The sequence below is a fragment of the Thunnus thynnus genome, chromosome 21, assembly GCF_963924715.1.
Source record: "Thunnus thynnus chromosome 21, fThuThy2.1, whole genome shotgun sequence".
Lineage (NCBI taxonomy): Eukaryota > Metazoa > Chordata > Actinopteri > Scombriformes > Scombridae > Thunnus > Thunnus thynnus.
Genome location: NC_089537.1, coordinates 10824219 through 10840219, shown reverse-complemented (window position 1 = coordinate 10840219; position 16001 = coordinate 10824219). Strand labels below are relative to the sequence as shown.

At 40.5% G+C, this 16001-nt stretch overlaps 1 protein-coding gene across 2 annotated transcripts in view; it reads right to left on the bottom strand.

The window, feature by feature from the left end:
• The window catches only part of lmbr1 (limb development membrane protein 1), a 37837-nt gene that overhangs the window by 14812 nt on the left and 7024 nt on the right, over window positions 1-16001 (bottom strand). For both annotated transcript variants that reach the window (XM_067578496.1, XM_067578494.1), the window contains exons 4-11: window positions 15248-15387; window positions 13259-13362; window positions 6241-6367; window positions 5712-5780; window positions 5517-5581; window positions 5118-5190; window positions 1227-1316; window positions 87-163 (exon numbers count right to left, since the gene is read on the bottom strand). In XM_067578496.1, coding sequence (XP_067434597.1) covers window positions 87-163; window positions 1227-1316; window positions 5118-5190; window positions 5517-5581; window positions 5712-5780; window positions 6241-6367; window positions 13259-13362; window positions 15248-15387 — 745 coding nt within the window. The remainder of the gene's footprint in view (window positions 1-86; window positions 164-1226; window positions 1317-5117; window positions 5191-5516; window positions 5582-5711; window positions 5781-6240; window positions 6368-13258; window positions 13363-15247; window positions 15388-16001) is intronic.

The window sequence follows — 16001 nt, the reverse complement described above, 5'->3', positions numbered from 1 at the left end:
TTGTTAGTCCCAGTGGCCACCAGCCAGGCTGTACACGCCATGAGTAAACAGTTTGGGCTTAATGATAGGTCAGTCTCTGCACTCACCGTTCCTGCGAGTAGGATCAGCATCACCATGGGATACAACAAGTTCTTTTCCCAACCTGATGCTTTCTTTCTTCTCTCTGTGAGGAAATGAGACGGAGATTAAATCAAAGTATGAGGTTATTTGTTTCATGGAATATAAGTGTAACAAAGTAATGAGGTAAACTCCTCCATCTTACACACCACTTTCCACCACTGGTTAATTAATATGTTCATCAAAGATAACTACTGAAACCTCAAGCCCTCTGGCTTTGTTTAAAGCGTTTGTACAACTTGGTTTGGTAAAACATATCGTGAGTGTGTGTGTGTACCTAACACAATCTCCCCTCTCATCGCAACCACCCCCCCCTCCAGGTAATATAAAATTCATAACCTTTAGAAATGATGCTCTTCCTCTTTAATTAGCCACACTCATCATTGCCTTAATTAGTGGAAACAATAATAAATCCTGGATAAAAAGAAATGCAACAAAATTAATTCTGTGATTTATATTTTGGTCAGAGTGTGTGTGTGCATGTGGCGGGCAACTAATGTGCCTCGTTCTTCGAAGCAAGATCAGACATTTGAAGTTTATATCTTCCATCTCTTCCCTCTTATTTCAACAGCAGTCATGTTTGTACACTGACTGCCTGTACTCCACATGCACTATGTCTTGTGTTATGGACATCTACAGTCCTCTTACAATGTGTATCTGACTGCCCTCTAGTCCTTGCCATATTGACTTTCTTTCTATATTTCCAACCTTGTTAGTCCTCCTTATTCTCAAAGTGCACCCACCCTGCCTGCCCGAGAGGTTTGCCAAGTGCACTTTATATGCACCATCCTTCTAAATTAATGACATCACTAAAAGGCTTGCTACAATATAAAGTTTGCATCTTGTCCAATATCCTAAGTGCCTTTGTGCTCTCCTCCCCCACCCTGCTCCCCAAAAGGCTCAGGCCTCATTTATAATATCCTAAAATGGATGGAAAATTATCAGGCAGTTCTGGTCCAAGTCCAAATTAAGAAATTAAGGCAGACGGCAGAGAAAGCGACTGCCTGTCAGCAATATGTAAAACGCAAACTTCTTGGCATATATTTCCATGGAAATTCAAGGTCTTAAGAAAAAATATATCAGCCCTGTCACATAATACAAATACTTACCCAATTTATTTCTCTGATTTCTGATGTTGTCCAATTCTTTGTTAAGCTGGTGAGCAAAGCTTCCACGAGTATACACATGTGAGGATGATCCTGCGGAAATAAAAACATGGAAATGAGTAAAATTTGTTGCATGGTCAGGTGTTGTCTTAACAGGTAACATCCAAAAGAACTTTTTTGTCTGATATGTCTCTGTAAGACATTTCTCTTACATTAAATGCATCATACATCAATTTGATGTATCTTTATTAAGCAACCCCATCAAAACAAGTAATCCTGCTCAGAGCATAACAATGTGATCTCAAACAAGTGAAAATAATCTCTTATGTCAGGAGCTGTCTAGCACATGCCACAACTGGTTGAGTGGGCTGGAGAAGACAGCAAGGGATTCTCCAGGAAAACCACAAGGCCGGCTCATTTAAGGCTAATTTATCTATTTTACTCTGTTTTCCTTCCAGCTTGACGCACTAGCATAGAGGCCCCTTGGAGCCAAAGTGGAAGAGTATCCATTTGCATCCCCTGGGGTGATTGGCAGATCAAGACCAATTAGTTCAGTGTTACACCGTTACTAGCGTGCAATAAAAATACCATCTTTCATCTTTGTTACAGGAGTGAAGGACCAATCACTTTGATCAAACCTTTTTCTTCCCTCTGTTATTATGACACGCCCTGTCTGGATGGGTTTAAGTAGGCAAAAGAGGGAGATAGACAGAGAGAGAGAGAGCTAGCAGTCTTGTCTGTGCCCTCGCAGATACAGTACCTGTCCCAGGATCTAAGCCGGGGAAAGTTTGAACCCTCCGAGCAAATGTAGTCACAACACAACAGGAAATGTCACGTACAGTTCAACAGCTCTTTTACTCCAGAGACGAACTGAATGCTCGCCCTTAGGGTAGCCAAATCTGCTCAGCCGCAAGTGAACTAATCTATCACCTATGTGCATAACATATCCAAACATGGCCTTACCTGTCACCTCCGACAGATAAATCATTGATCAAATGAGGTTCTTAATAGGCATAAAAATATAATGATCTAACTATAAACAAAGAACAATATCAGCACTTGTTCGAAGCACTAGTGGAAAATTATGAGAATTTCAACTGCAGTATCTACAGTGACATCAATCCAGACTGAAGTTAAATATATCCTTCTTCCCCTTCTGCTGGCAGCATCAAGTAAAAGACTGAGTTACAGCGAGGCAGAGATGCTGAGTGAGGCTTCTGGCGGCCAGGAAGGCCCAGAGTAATTCACCGTATCCTCTCCAACCTTCACCACAGTCGAAAAATTACGTCATCCACAAATATGCTAAACACCATGCTGAGACAACAGAGGCACTGGCAAGGTCATTGTGCCGCATAGCATCTGGACAGGCGCTCTGTTGCTCTGCTATCAGCAGATCAGGGTCTTGAAAGGGCAGTGTGGACAAGTGTGCATCACATTGCCTGTGCTGCAGTATGTTCATGTACTCCAGTTTCAAGATTTTGAGAATACCTTCTAAGCTAATTACCTGCAATCATATACACAATGGGCATTTCTTTGTAGAGAGTTTGTCCCTTCCTACCTATCCTGCCTGAATTCTTTAAAAGGCACAGATTCAACAAGATTTTTCCACTTTCATGACACTTTACTATGTTAAGATCAGGATACTAACCCAATCTTAAGTGCCTCTCATGTTCCTGGTGCCATCTTTATGATCTTTACTCTTCTGTTTCTCCATTATTATTTTGTTTAAATATATTAGGTTAATGTAGGTGCGATGTGCCCATAAAGAGATGCACCTGATCACAAATTGGTGCTCAGGAATTGATTGTGACCCAAATGAACATTCTCCAAACTATTATGCCATCACAACCGCCGCAGGTAAGATGGATGCATAGATTCACGCTATTTTCTTGAGGTCTAACAATATTCATATTAAGAAAACAAAGCCAATTGTGCAACCTAGTTTTAAGTGATTCAAACATAATGGTGTGTTTTCTTAAAAGTAATTAGTGTAAGCAGTGACATTTCCTTGCTTTCTAATAACAATTCGGGTGGCAACTAAAGGTTATTTTCATTATTCATTAATCTGTTGAATACTTAATCGATTCATTAATTATTTGGTGTGTACAAAATATCAAGCAATAAATAAAATTGAATGCCCATTGCAAGTTCTCAAACCCCGATATAACATTCATTATTGCTATATATAATGATTCTAGTTTCAGGTGATTATACACTGCTGAAAACATACTTGAACTGAATATTATATTCCATTTCTACCAATAGATACCCCTAAATCTCACACACTGGTGCTTTAAGTGTTAGCAGCTTATCTGGTAGTTCAAGAGGCATGTCTCTAAACATTTCACTTGTTAGGTTCATCATGCCCATGACAAGGAAAAAAATACACAAATGGCCAATTAGCCAATTTGAACCATAACCGACTGATCTGCTACATTAAAAATATCAACACTGTCATTACAAATGGGCAATTGCATGTAAAGGGAGGACAACAAAGGGCCAGACATGTAAATAAACATAGATCCATCAACTGATGTGACTTAACAATCCACATCTACAAACACAAACTGGGTAAGAGGATCGGGATAATCTGTTTGAGAAGCTGGATGCAGAGCGGACACAGGTGAAGCAAGAAGACAACATTGCTCGCCTCTGGAGTGTGTCCTGTGAACTGTTCCTGAACCGCCTTCTACTCGGCACTTGCAGCAGATCAAAGCAACACGACTCTGGCCTTCTGTTTCACCAATGTGTGAGCGTGAACATTGTGTGCGCATGTACATACAGTATATGCATAAAAAAACATTCATGTCTGATAAGGCTACACTGATCAACATCCTCCTTTTTCTTCTAATTCCCACGTCTCTAACAGGCAAACACGGATTGAAACTTGGCACTGCTGCACTCAGGGAGAAGTTGACCACTGTTATTTTTTTGCCTCACAGAGACTTGAAAAGATCAAACAGTCTTGCAGATGATAAGGAACAGATTACAATTATCCTATCCGTTAGTTCAAAGCGGGGCCGTGTGGAATGAGCCCTAAGGAACCCTACGCTTAGGTGGCAGTCTATGGAGGTGGCCGGCGTAGCATTCGAAAACATGTGTTATCAGGGAATGATCTCCCTTACCTCCCTGGTTTGAAAAGACGCTCATCCTCTTCATTTACTCGCATCTGTACACTTGGTTGCGTGCTTGAGTTAATATTAAAGTAGTTTTTGGAACCTGGCCCAAATACTTCCTGCTTTTTGAGATTATTCAACGTCAAACAAGGAATTTGGGAACACAGAGGGCTGGACATGAAAAGGAAATGCAGGCTAAAAAAATAACGCCTTCACCATTCTCAAACTCAACCTCTTTAAACTTTCGCTTCGTGCCTGAGTCCAGAGAACAGCACAAGTCTCCTGGTCTCTTTTCACAAGTCACTGAAAAGTTGGTGCTCTTTAATGTCCACAGCACCAAGTAAAAAGTTCTTCTAAAAGATTTCATTTCCATCCTATTACCCAGGCTGCCATTCTAGGACTGACATTAAATGAGGCAATCATTTCGCCAGCGGTGACAGTGGCAGTGGAGTGTCATGAATGAATCCTTAAAAACTTCCTAAACATAAAATATGGTCCTTGCCATGGTGGCTGCTTTGCCCTTTAGCAGAAAGCTATGAGAATGGGAGAGCTGTAGGGAAAGGCCAGTGTCACATGTGTGTGGATTTTTTTGCTGGTGTCTGTGAATGTCTGTCTGTGTGTGTGTGTGTGTGTGTCTGTCTGTGTGTGTGTGTGTGTGTGTACCTGGCTGAATTTTCAATGCTAATTGATTCCAGTGTGGCGCACTCCATCACACCCAATAGGGCAGTCATCCCCTCCCGTCCCCTATAATATGCCAACACGTCTCCCACAGACATACCGTTTAATCTCCTCTGAAGGGCTTCCTCCTGCAAATGGATGCAGTAAATCTGCTCATCCAGGTCCTCCAGGATCTGAAGGGGAGGGAGGAGAGGAGGAAGAGATGAAATGGGTTATAATTAGGCCCAAAGTGGGACTGGAGAGATGGCAGATGGGTAGATGAGTTGGTGATGTATTTGTAGTCCTCTGTCGCATGTAAATGGCCGGCAGAGACAGACATCTTTCAGAATGGAGAAGCAAAGTGGCTTCAAGTCTGAGCGGATCTGTTATAGTGCAACTCTGTAGTCTTTCAGGGAAAAATCTAGCTTTAAAAACTGAAATAAAACCATGCAATACCTTGTTCTACTGATAAAGTTACAGATGAAACTATTCAATATATTTAATTCAAATAATTACTTACTGTTGGCTTCACTAGTAACTGGCCCATGACGGTGAACATTCTAGACAATCCCACAGGAGTGCACACTGCATAGTAGACAGAAAACATCATCATCAGCTTGACCGTTTCACCACAGTAAGATAAACTACTGAACACTATGTCAGTGAGGATATTTTGTTTGCTTCAGTATGTATGAGATTAAATTTAAAGGCTTACTTAATAAAAGCAGTCCTCCCATCAGAGATATACAAGAGTAGAGGTATGGCAGGTAGAATTCCCAAAGGTCTACCAAAAAAACAAACAAACAAAAAACAACAACAACAACAACAAAATCAATAATTTAGTAAAATATAGACTTTACAGGAAAAAGTTTGACATTTTGGAAGCTATGCAAGAAACAGTTCTAGTGCACAACTCCCTGCAAAATCACAGCTTTTCATTTTTACATTTACAGTTTATGAACAGATTAAACAAGTAAGATACAATGTGATAATATGTGAGCTTTAGAGGTAATGGTAGGTGTATTTTTGGAGTGAGCTAGACCAACTGTTTCCCCCTGCTTCGAGCCTTTATGCTAAGCTAAGCTAATGGACTCCCAGCTCTATCTTCCTAGTTAATGCACAGACATGAGAATGGTATCGATCTACTCATAAAAGCATATTTCCTGAAATGTCAGACTATTTCTTTAAAAATACAACAAGAAAATTTACAAACACAAATGATACTGAATCATTTAAAAACATACCGTAGAGTGACTCCATACTGGCTGCGTCATTGTCAATGAGTGCTGATGCCACCCACACAATGCCCAGGATGAGCAGAGCCAGCAGGAAGAGCATCACAAAGGTCTCTAGAATACGTGCCCTAATGCCCTGATAGAGAAAAATGTAAAGGAGAGAGAGAAGCTTAATAAGATGTGGATAAGACAAGTGAAAACAAAAAGATGAAACAAAAAGATTTCTATATCAATATGCAGTACGTCATATTAAAGCTCAAGCATTTAAAATCAAATTGATGTTCATTACACTGAACTGGAAGGTGGCATTTCATACCTTTCATGTCCAATTATTAAACATAAAACAAGAGTCATTTTACTAGACATCTCCCTCCTCCTCCCATCCTGCCTCGCTCATACTAAACAGCATCATTTCCATTCACAGCACACAAACATGACATAAACGCTCCCACAGATTCCTGTGTAAAACAGCTCTTTTATACACACATACTGTGGTCTATAAAGTGGGTCTAACAGGGGCTGGTGGTGGCTGAGGTGAAATTAAAAAAAAGAGGAGGGGGATGGGGGTGCTGTAAGAAGCATGAAGCCTGGCTGGGTCAGCTACTGTCTGCGATCAAGAGCAGGCCTTCCATCTGGGGCCGATTAGGAGGTTCCCTTAGCACAGTCGTGTCCCGGGCCGCGCAGACGAGAGGGTTTTGGGGTAATTTGGGTTTTCCGGGTCACAAACTGCTGAGTGGTTAATAAAGTCCTCTTCTACCTGTTCACACAGTTTCCATTTCCCCCCCTGCTGGAGAGCCGAGCTGTCTAGCACTGTAAGATAGATAGGCGTTCTTATACACATGTCAGGTTGGCTACCAGGCGCAGGATAACAAGTGCTCTCTGCGTTTGGAGCGCTGCTTAAATTGGGTGCATATGAGCAATTTGTTACCAGCTAACATAATGACTTTGCGGTTGCTGTTCAGCATTTGTCAACAGGTACATGAAGGGGGTCTTTCTTTGAAAGTTCCCCCTGCTAATCATGAGACGGCTTTATAGAATGGAAATGGTTTTGTTTCTGCAAATTAAATCAGACAAGGCTGAGTTGTTTTTTTTGTTTTTTTTTTAACTTCTTGATATTGTAGGTGTTAGTCCTCAACACAGTTCATGAACGTCATCCACCCCACCTGTCCTTTAGCATTTGCATTACAATTTGGGTCACTGGTTAACAGCCGTCTCCTCTCCTATGCGACCTAAAATACAGTCCCTTCTAAATAACTCATTAGCTTTTATGTCTTTTACAAGCACTTCTCTAACAGTACAGTATATACACACACTCATGGCTCACAGACATATTATGACTGGCCCAATCAGTCCAGACATAGGATGGTAACATAGGAATTTAAGCTTGTTCTCAGATTCCATTCATTGTCAAGGGTGAAAATCCCCTTTAGCATCCTTTTGCTATTACTGAGCAATCACTTGCCTCTCGCATCCTCTGACAGAATTTTCTAGCACAACAGAGAGGAAAGTGGGCAGGGTCTGGAGTGCCCCAGTGTGGCCAAGGTGGACACTGCAGCTACCCGACAGGTAATGTTAAAGGAGGAGAGTGAGCCTTATAGAAACTTGAGTCAGCATTAAATTAACCTAAAAATATGTCAGTAATATATTATGCATGAATAGACGGAGCTAATAAATACATCATAGAGATGATACATCTTAAGAGAACCATGGATGTACTGTTATGCCATTAACAAATTCATCACTCAATGCAGATCAATACACACACACACACACGGATATACAATGACATGAACATTAATTTTGCTGACTGCCGTGTGCTCTTTTGTACACACTCGCAAAATCAAAATAGATGGATGCTGCAATCAAGCATCTCGCAGCACAGCTCAACAGGGCAGTGGGGAAAACCTTCAACACCGCTGAATAAAAAGGAGATGTGATAGAGAGAAATGAAGGGAGAGAGAGAGAGAGAGAGAGAACAACAGAGAGAGACTGGTGGAGGAGAGGAGTCAACGTCTGAGCGCATCTCATTCCCCAGAGGTAAAAGAGGTGAGAGAGGAATGCTTTCAGGGACTTCAGCCACGTCCCACACGCGCTCTCTTAAGGATGCATCAGGACAAGACGAACCCGCAGGCAGGACGTGCGTCCGCTCAAGCGCACCAGTCCACCTTAACAAGCTGCCCATGCCATGCTGAAGGTGTATTCCCTTTAGATAGGTCTCTCAATCATTTATAAGGCTCAAATCATTACCCATTCAGATCATTTAGGGCAAAGGCAATGCTTGTCACCTCCCTTACTATCATCCCTGTTTCCTGCCTCGCTGGAAGAACAATCCACTGTGTCAGACATGATTTAACTGTGCAAGAGAAAGAGGACACTGAACTGTGAGCCCTTATTGGTTTCATTGATCCATCCACATGCATGACGTTGCACACTGAAAGTTCTGTGTTGCCTTAGTTATTGTTGCAAGGAAGAAAATTGAGCACTTTGTTCCTCATCACAAAGGTAAGCAAGAGCAAATGTTCTCTGCAATAGTCAAATGCTTTGAAACAATTATGGTTTAAAAATAGGTGAATCCATCCAAGCCATCAACATTGATCAAAGATAAAACTGTCAACTGTTGAAGGAAGGCAGGAAAAAAAAAGAAAAAGACCTGTGCCTTGGCATCCAGAGCGCCCGCTGAAAGTTTCTATTCTTGCCATTCTAAATGTGTAACTACCTCTAAATATAGCAGCTCTGAAATATTCAGCATCCCCCGATCCTCACACCGACATCGAGTGAGGGGCTGGTTAACTGCAGCTTTGCTTGTACAAGACAGCAAAGACTTCCAAGAAATGCATGTAGCGGCCAGCGAGAAAAGTAACCGCTTCATATGCGGTACCAAACAAACATGCATGAATTCCCGTACGCACAGAAGACACACGCACGCTCGACCAGCCAAGTAAATAAACCTCCAAATCCACCCAATTACACAAAGCCGCAGAGGGCCTGGAAACAGTTCACAAGCTTTTTCGCCTAGCTTGTCCTGCAGAAAAACTAAAGTGCAATCTGCCACTGTCTTTGATGTAGTGCTTTGACTGATGAATCCAGCAGAGAGTTCACCTCTGGAAGCTGAAAGCTACCGTGCAATGGTGGACGGAGTGTGAAAGAGAGTGTGACGACACTTGTGTTGGATGTTGGGGTGGGGGGGGGAGAAGAGAGGGAAAGAGTGGGAAAAAGAGACCAAAATCAGACAAAGGAAGAGAGTTAGGTGATGCAGGAGCTTCCTAGTTGCCACCATCAATCCTTAGCAGGTCAGCAGGCGGTGGCAGAGATCATCCCGCGGACCATCCTTCTGCGCACTGTCAGGGGCGTGTGGAACAAGGGCCAAGAGTGTAAGTGAGGGAGGGGGCAGGGTCCTTTTTGCTCCCCAGCAAAAGGACTGCCCTCTTTGCTAAAGACATGCCAGATGCCCAGGGACCTTATTAGTGTATCCTTCAACCAGTCGGCCACAGCGCAATGACTGTGTCAAAGACAGAAAGCAGAGGAGAGGGACACTACCCTGTAAAGCTGCTGAATTAACTTCTAAAGACTCTCAGCCCCAATGACACGAGAGCATGGAAAATGATCGGTATCACATCGTATTGTTCAAACCGTGGGGTGGGGGGTTGGCAAGGAAAAGAAAACACTGTCGTGAAAGTTCAGTACCATGGCTTTAGGGATGTAAATTAAAATTCCTGTTTCCATGCTGGTTACATGACTGATTCACCAGATGAGTCAGAAAATATCAGATGTCCTGAAGCTGCTGCCTTTATTTAAATTCTTCTGTTTTCCAAGTTTATCTGCCATCCTATAGTGATGACAGCTTGTTCTGATTACAGAAAGGTGTCAGACTGATAAGTCTTCAAAGAATAAATGATTGTATCCTGGGTTTCGTCAAGCAAAAGGTTGGGACCAAGTACACCTATAGTTGCCGATCAACATAAAACTCTGCCCCACTTTAAGTGATGTAAATGAGTTGGAGTAATTCAGTCGGGACATCTGGCTTTAAAATCAACAAAAACAGCTAAAAATCTGGGACCGAATCAGTCAAGTTCCGAAACTTATCACTTAGTTTAGAAAAACTGAGTCACGAGAGGAGGGGGGAAAAAAATCCTGAGCAACTCGCTTGTTCTTTTTTAAATTCCCAGCTCGAACTAATATGTTGCCATGGTAACGAACATTGTAACAGACAGCTTTAGGGAGACATTGTGACCTTAAAGGAAGGTATGTAAACACCACTTTATATTCTCCGGCTGGCCCTGCCCGAAAGAAGGCCTGGGAAAAATGTCTGCATGTGCAGGAGATTTGAAATAAATATCCAGGCCCCCATTGTGGAGCTCCAACAAAGAGGAGTATCTTAGTAACACCACGCGGGTTTTTCTCGGCGAGACATTTTCTCCCCCTCCCGCCCCTCCCTCCACAATAAACACACTTCTCATCATCGGCGGGTTAGGGCTTAGGATGAGATTGATGAGGAGTTTCTTTAACTACCAGATGAAACCTGTTGGCCCTTTGCTGGGTCAGTCAGGGGGTCAGACTCGTTCCAACTCGTTTCAGGATCAAACACATTTCAATACTCTGGTTAAGACTTAGGGACTTTTCACTACAAAGCATACTTGTAATAAAACACACTTTCAAAAATGTAGGTTTTTATCGAAAACCTACTCAAAATGGCAGGGAAGAATTATATTAAAAATGTTATAAATTCACAATACTGAACATGTGTTTTTTAGCTAGAGATAATAAACTACAAACAAGCGTTAGTGCTAAGAAAATAACACATAAGTAATAGGCCAAGAGGTTGTCATTGTCAAAACTTTTTTTACCTTGATCTAATTGTTTTGGAGTAAATATAGCTTCAAGATATCACACTCCTCATGTACAATTATTAAGCCAATTTAATTCCCTTGATATAAATATAAGTCTGAACAAAGGGCTGTGCTGATGTCTTCACAGTCTTTGTCAGAACATGCTGATCATCTCAATAAAGGATGACAGGGACGGCTCTCATCATTATAATGCCATCTACTGGTGGTGTGGAGACAACTATATCAGATAAATGACAGGAGTGCTATATTGGGCTTTATAAAAAGAAGCAGACACGTTTTTAGGCACCCTAATGCCCCCAAAACATCCCAAACAAAACACAGTACTTAATTTAAGAATACTACTTTATATTCAAGATGCAATGGCACAAATACACCATTGCATAGAGGTTACTAAAACATGATCAGAAGCTAAAAACCTGAACTACAGAACAACCTTTAGTGGCCTCAGTGATGCAGCTCTTCTGCAAAGATTTTAGAACACAGCCGTAAAGTGGGAGACATTTTACAGCAGCAAATAAAGCTAGATCATAACATCTGACATCAAGACCCTAAGTCACTCTGATTCATCCACAATTTGGACAATTTGTTAAACTATTAATCACTCAGGTGACAGAGCCTCTGAAGAGCTGAACAGTTAACATTAAAAAAACATCCACATTTCAATCTTTATTCTGGTGGCGTCTTTTAGTACATCGTCAAAAGTAAACACAGCCACATGAAAAGGCTGACTTGCAACGTTAGTAGTGAAATTCATCATTCACTTCATTTCCGCAGTCAAAAGGACCTCGCAGTGCCATAACATTAGCCCAGAAGGTTAAAATGCCACATAAAACCTTATGACATTGTGGTCTAATGCTGTTATTGGGGAAAGGGATAATATCACATTATAAAAACCTGGATCTGTGTTTTACATTCCTCTTGCTGTCGGCCGCATGATTGACTCTACAGGCAATTCAGTTTTTTTTTTAGTTTTTTTTTTTTTTTTTAGGTGAAACAAGGGTGTCACCTCCACCCCTTCCTTAGCGCACACACACACAATATATACCTGGACGTGCACCTCAACATTGAACAGTGCTTCCTCTAAGCAAATTTATGGAAGATCAGTAGCAAGAAACAGTCTTGCTGAAATGAAAAAGAACAAAAAGGGGGAAAACGTGAAAGAGGCCCTCATCCTGCTTCCTACACATCAGGGTCTGTCCTCTGCTGAAGAAATCCAACCGAAACAAATTAGTGGGCTGAGGAAGAAAAGAACTGGCTATACACTACAGTACAGACTAATTTTTATGTGCTTTTGCCAGGAGGGACATAAACCAGAGAGGTTTCAAACTGTGACACAGGATAGAGGTGTATTAAAAGTAAATCTTTCCCCCTCCATTTTGCGAGGCTCTATTGTGCTGTCATGTTGCTGCGACTTTATGGACTTTTGGAACACGAGCCCCCAGCCTCTTTTTTTGGGGGTAATCAATTAAACGAGGAAGTTCGCTGAGCCTTACAACTCGATTATTAGCCTGTCCTTTTGAAGTTTTATTTTAGGGGGCTGGGGAGGGGGTGACAAGGAATCAGGCCTTAAATCAGTGGGGCCGATGCAGCAGTGTTGAAGCGTTTGCAGCCTATGGCCTTATTGGAAGGGTTTGTCAGGATGTGGCGCTGGGCGAAGACCAGATTCAGACTTTCATGGTTAATGAGGTTTCTGCGGTGGCAGTTACGGCCAGTGGCGTGAGTCAGGGAGAGGGCAAGGACTAGGCACCTGCTGCTGCTGTTTTGGATGATGAGAGAAAACCTCTTGCGTGGATAGCAAGGCATACAAATACATCAATACAAAAAGACAGAAAATAAACCACATTTTCCATTTTATAGTTACTGGTTTTTCTGGCATTAGCTTTTAAAACACTACAGGTTGTCTAATTTTCACCTCTGACTAAGAGCTAATAAATCACTAATCTACAGAATCACAAAAACTGTATAGTGAATTTCCAAACTTTTAAACATCTTTTTCATGATTTTTTAAGTTTATTCTAAGATTTCGATACCCAAGAAATTGTCAAAATCATTTCCCATCCTTTCTAATTTGGAAATCCTACCTAAACATGTAGGATGAAAGGAATAAAAAATATACTTAAAAATACTACAATAAAGACTTTAAGGCGACTAAACTAAATTCTGAAACATCTTATTTGTACCTTTTTTGATCCTGCAAATCCCTCAGACTCCAAGAAGAAATAGGCGAAGGGCATCAGGACAAAGAGGCAAAGGTTGGAGAACAGTGACACCAGGTTCCACAGACCTGTAAAGTATGTGCAACAATATATTACAAATCAATAAACCGTTCTGATTTCAATGTGTTCAAAGTTCTTAAGTCTTGGGTTTCAAAAATAAGATTTCCCAGAATGCACTTGAACATTATTGTAGAGAAGTTGTGAAGCGAGGCACCAACAGAGTGGGCTCCTGTGGACTGCTGGCCTGGTTATGTCGTGGACTCTAATGCCCCCTGGTGGCTGTTGAAACACCCAACAGCCTAGACAATAGTTTGTAGTCAACACTGACTGTGGACTGTCTAACACAAAGATGTTACATGATGTGGTGGTATTGTAGATAAAATGAAAGACTTAAATCTCACATGTTCAGGGTTTTAATCAGGGAAAAGAAACTGATTATTTCATCCATCAGCAGTTGTAGCTATTTAAGAATAGACCACAAATACAAAAGGTTTTAACAATTTAAGTAAAAAGGTGTCAGCATTTGTAAATCGTCAGAATTTCTCAGTATATGTGCATCATTTGCTTTCATTCTACATGATTCTACAAGTTTGTAAATAACAAAGAATCTCTGTTATTTCAGCAGTATTAGGTAAATATTCCAACAATTCCAACAATATGTTTTATCTTCCTTGTTGTGTTTTACATTTTCAGTTCAGTGGGGTTGAAGCCATTTGACTATGGAGACAAAAAAATCCCTCAGTCTTCATTTCTTGAGTTTTTTCTTGAGCTTCAGTTACACCAGGCATAGTTTCGATGAATGTAACGAGTTACATCTTTAAAGGCATCTTGTAATTGCTCATTTTGTCTAATTAAGAGTCCAACCCCAAAAATATTCAATTTTCATGGATATAAAACAGAATCCTCACATTTGAGAAGCTGAAACCAGCAAAGTTTGCTTAGCAAAAGACTTATACCAAATGATTAATCGATAATCAAAATTGTTGCCAATAAATTTTCTGTAGATTGACTGACAGATAAGCAGTGATTTATAATTTGTTTCATCTCTAGTTTGAGCAGTAGTGACCGCAACACAGAAAACTCAATTTGTGGAAGAGACTAAAAATCAAAGAGATGGGACACTTTCAACCAATGTCAAAGTAAAGCAGATACAGAAAGAGTTTGCACAACCCAGTTTATTATACAGTCTCTTATCTATGAAGTGATACAGCACATGTGAAAAAGTTGTGCTGTAACATCACTTAAATCTGACACTGGATTAATGAAATGAACAGACTTGAGCATTCAAACTCAAATAAAATCACTGTATTAGCTTGTTATTGTAATGTATTTTTACACTGTATTATTATTATTATTAGTGACAGAATTCAAGAATTAAAATATATTTCAATTTCAATCAAGCAATCATTAAGGATTTAAAACTTTCAAGATAGTTTGTAAAATTGTTGTGATCATTTTAAATAATTAATAATAATAAATAATTTCTTGAAGGGTCACATTTCATACAAGAAATTCTAATCATTTTTGATAATTAAAATCAAATGCTTCTTGGTAGTGAGCTACAATTTTTGGACACCACTTTGCCACATATTGTAGTTTAGGTGGCATTATTATGAATAAGGCATTTATATAAATTAGACAATTCATATAAATGCCCAACATCTGACTAATATAACCTACAAATAGAATACAACTGTTTCAAAAACCAACATTTATCTGGGTACTAAATCACTACAATTAGGAAAGCATGTTAATCAACACACCTACTGATTCTGGCACTACTGTAAACAGTTAATTAGGATTCTAATCATTATTCCAAAACATCTTAGAAGATATTTACATTTCAGAAGAGCGGACATATTTTTAAATCAAATTACAATGGGTAAGAAAGGGAGAGAAAATTAGTTAATTAAAATATGAAGAAACATGTTGTGAGCTGTGTGATCTACTGACCGTGAATGAGGGAGCCATTGAGCCACTGAATGTAATAGTTTTTGGGGAAGGAGAGGAGGATCTCATTACTAATGATTGAGAAAGGCAGGAGGAAGACGGCACCCCCCGACATTGCCAGGGTGAAGGTGCACAAGTACAATCTGCGAATGGAATCAAACACAAACAGACAAAAACACACGTACACACAGACACAAACACAAGCGTTAGGACTAGTCCACAACTAACACATGCATAATAGATAATAGATTCTTCCAAATCAGATTATATATTACAACTTATTACTTAGTTATTGGAGGATTAATTTTGGATTACATATATAAAAAAAGAGTCACTTGGTTCACTTTGTGACAGGAATTAATAAGCAAAAGCAAATGAGGATGTAACTTATTTAGTGTTACTGACCACTTAAATAATTGTGCTTTTTACTTTCAGCTGGCTCATTTTCAATCTACACATTCAATCCAATCATCCTTCTACTCTTCACTTTATTTCTCCCTGCCTCAGTCCTACAACAAAAGACGCCTGGCCTGGCTGTGTTTCTGGATGCTGCCATTTGTGGAGATTCAGAGGCAGTGGGTCTGCAGATTGGGCCCAGGGGAGTGACCATCTGCTCACTGTTCCTCAGTGGGACGGCACAAAGTCACCACTTCACCACATCTCTAAAGAAGCTCATTCATCTAAAATGCTTTCCATTATTTTACTGGGCCCTGAGGTGCCATTTTCCTCAGCTGGACCTACACATGCAGGATGTATG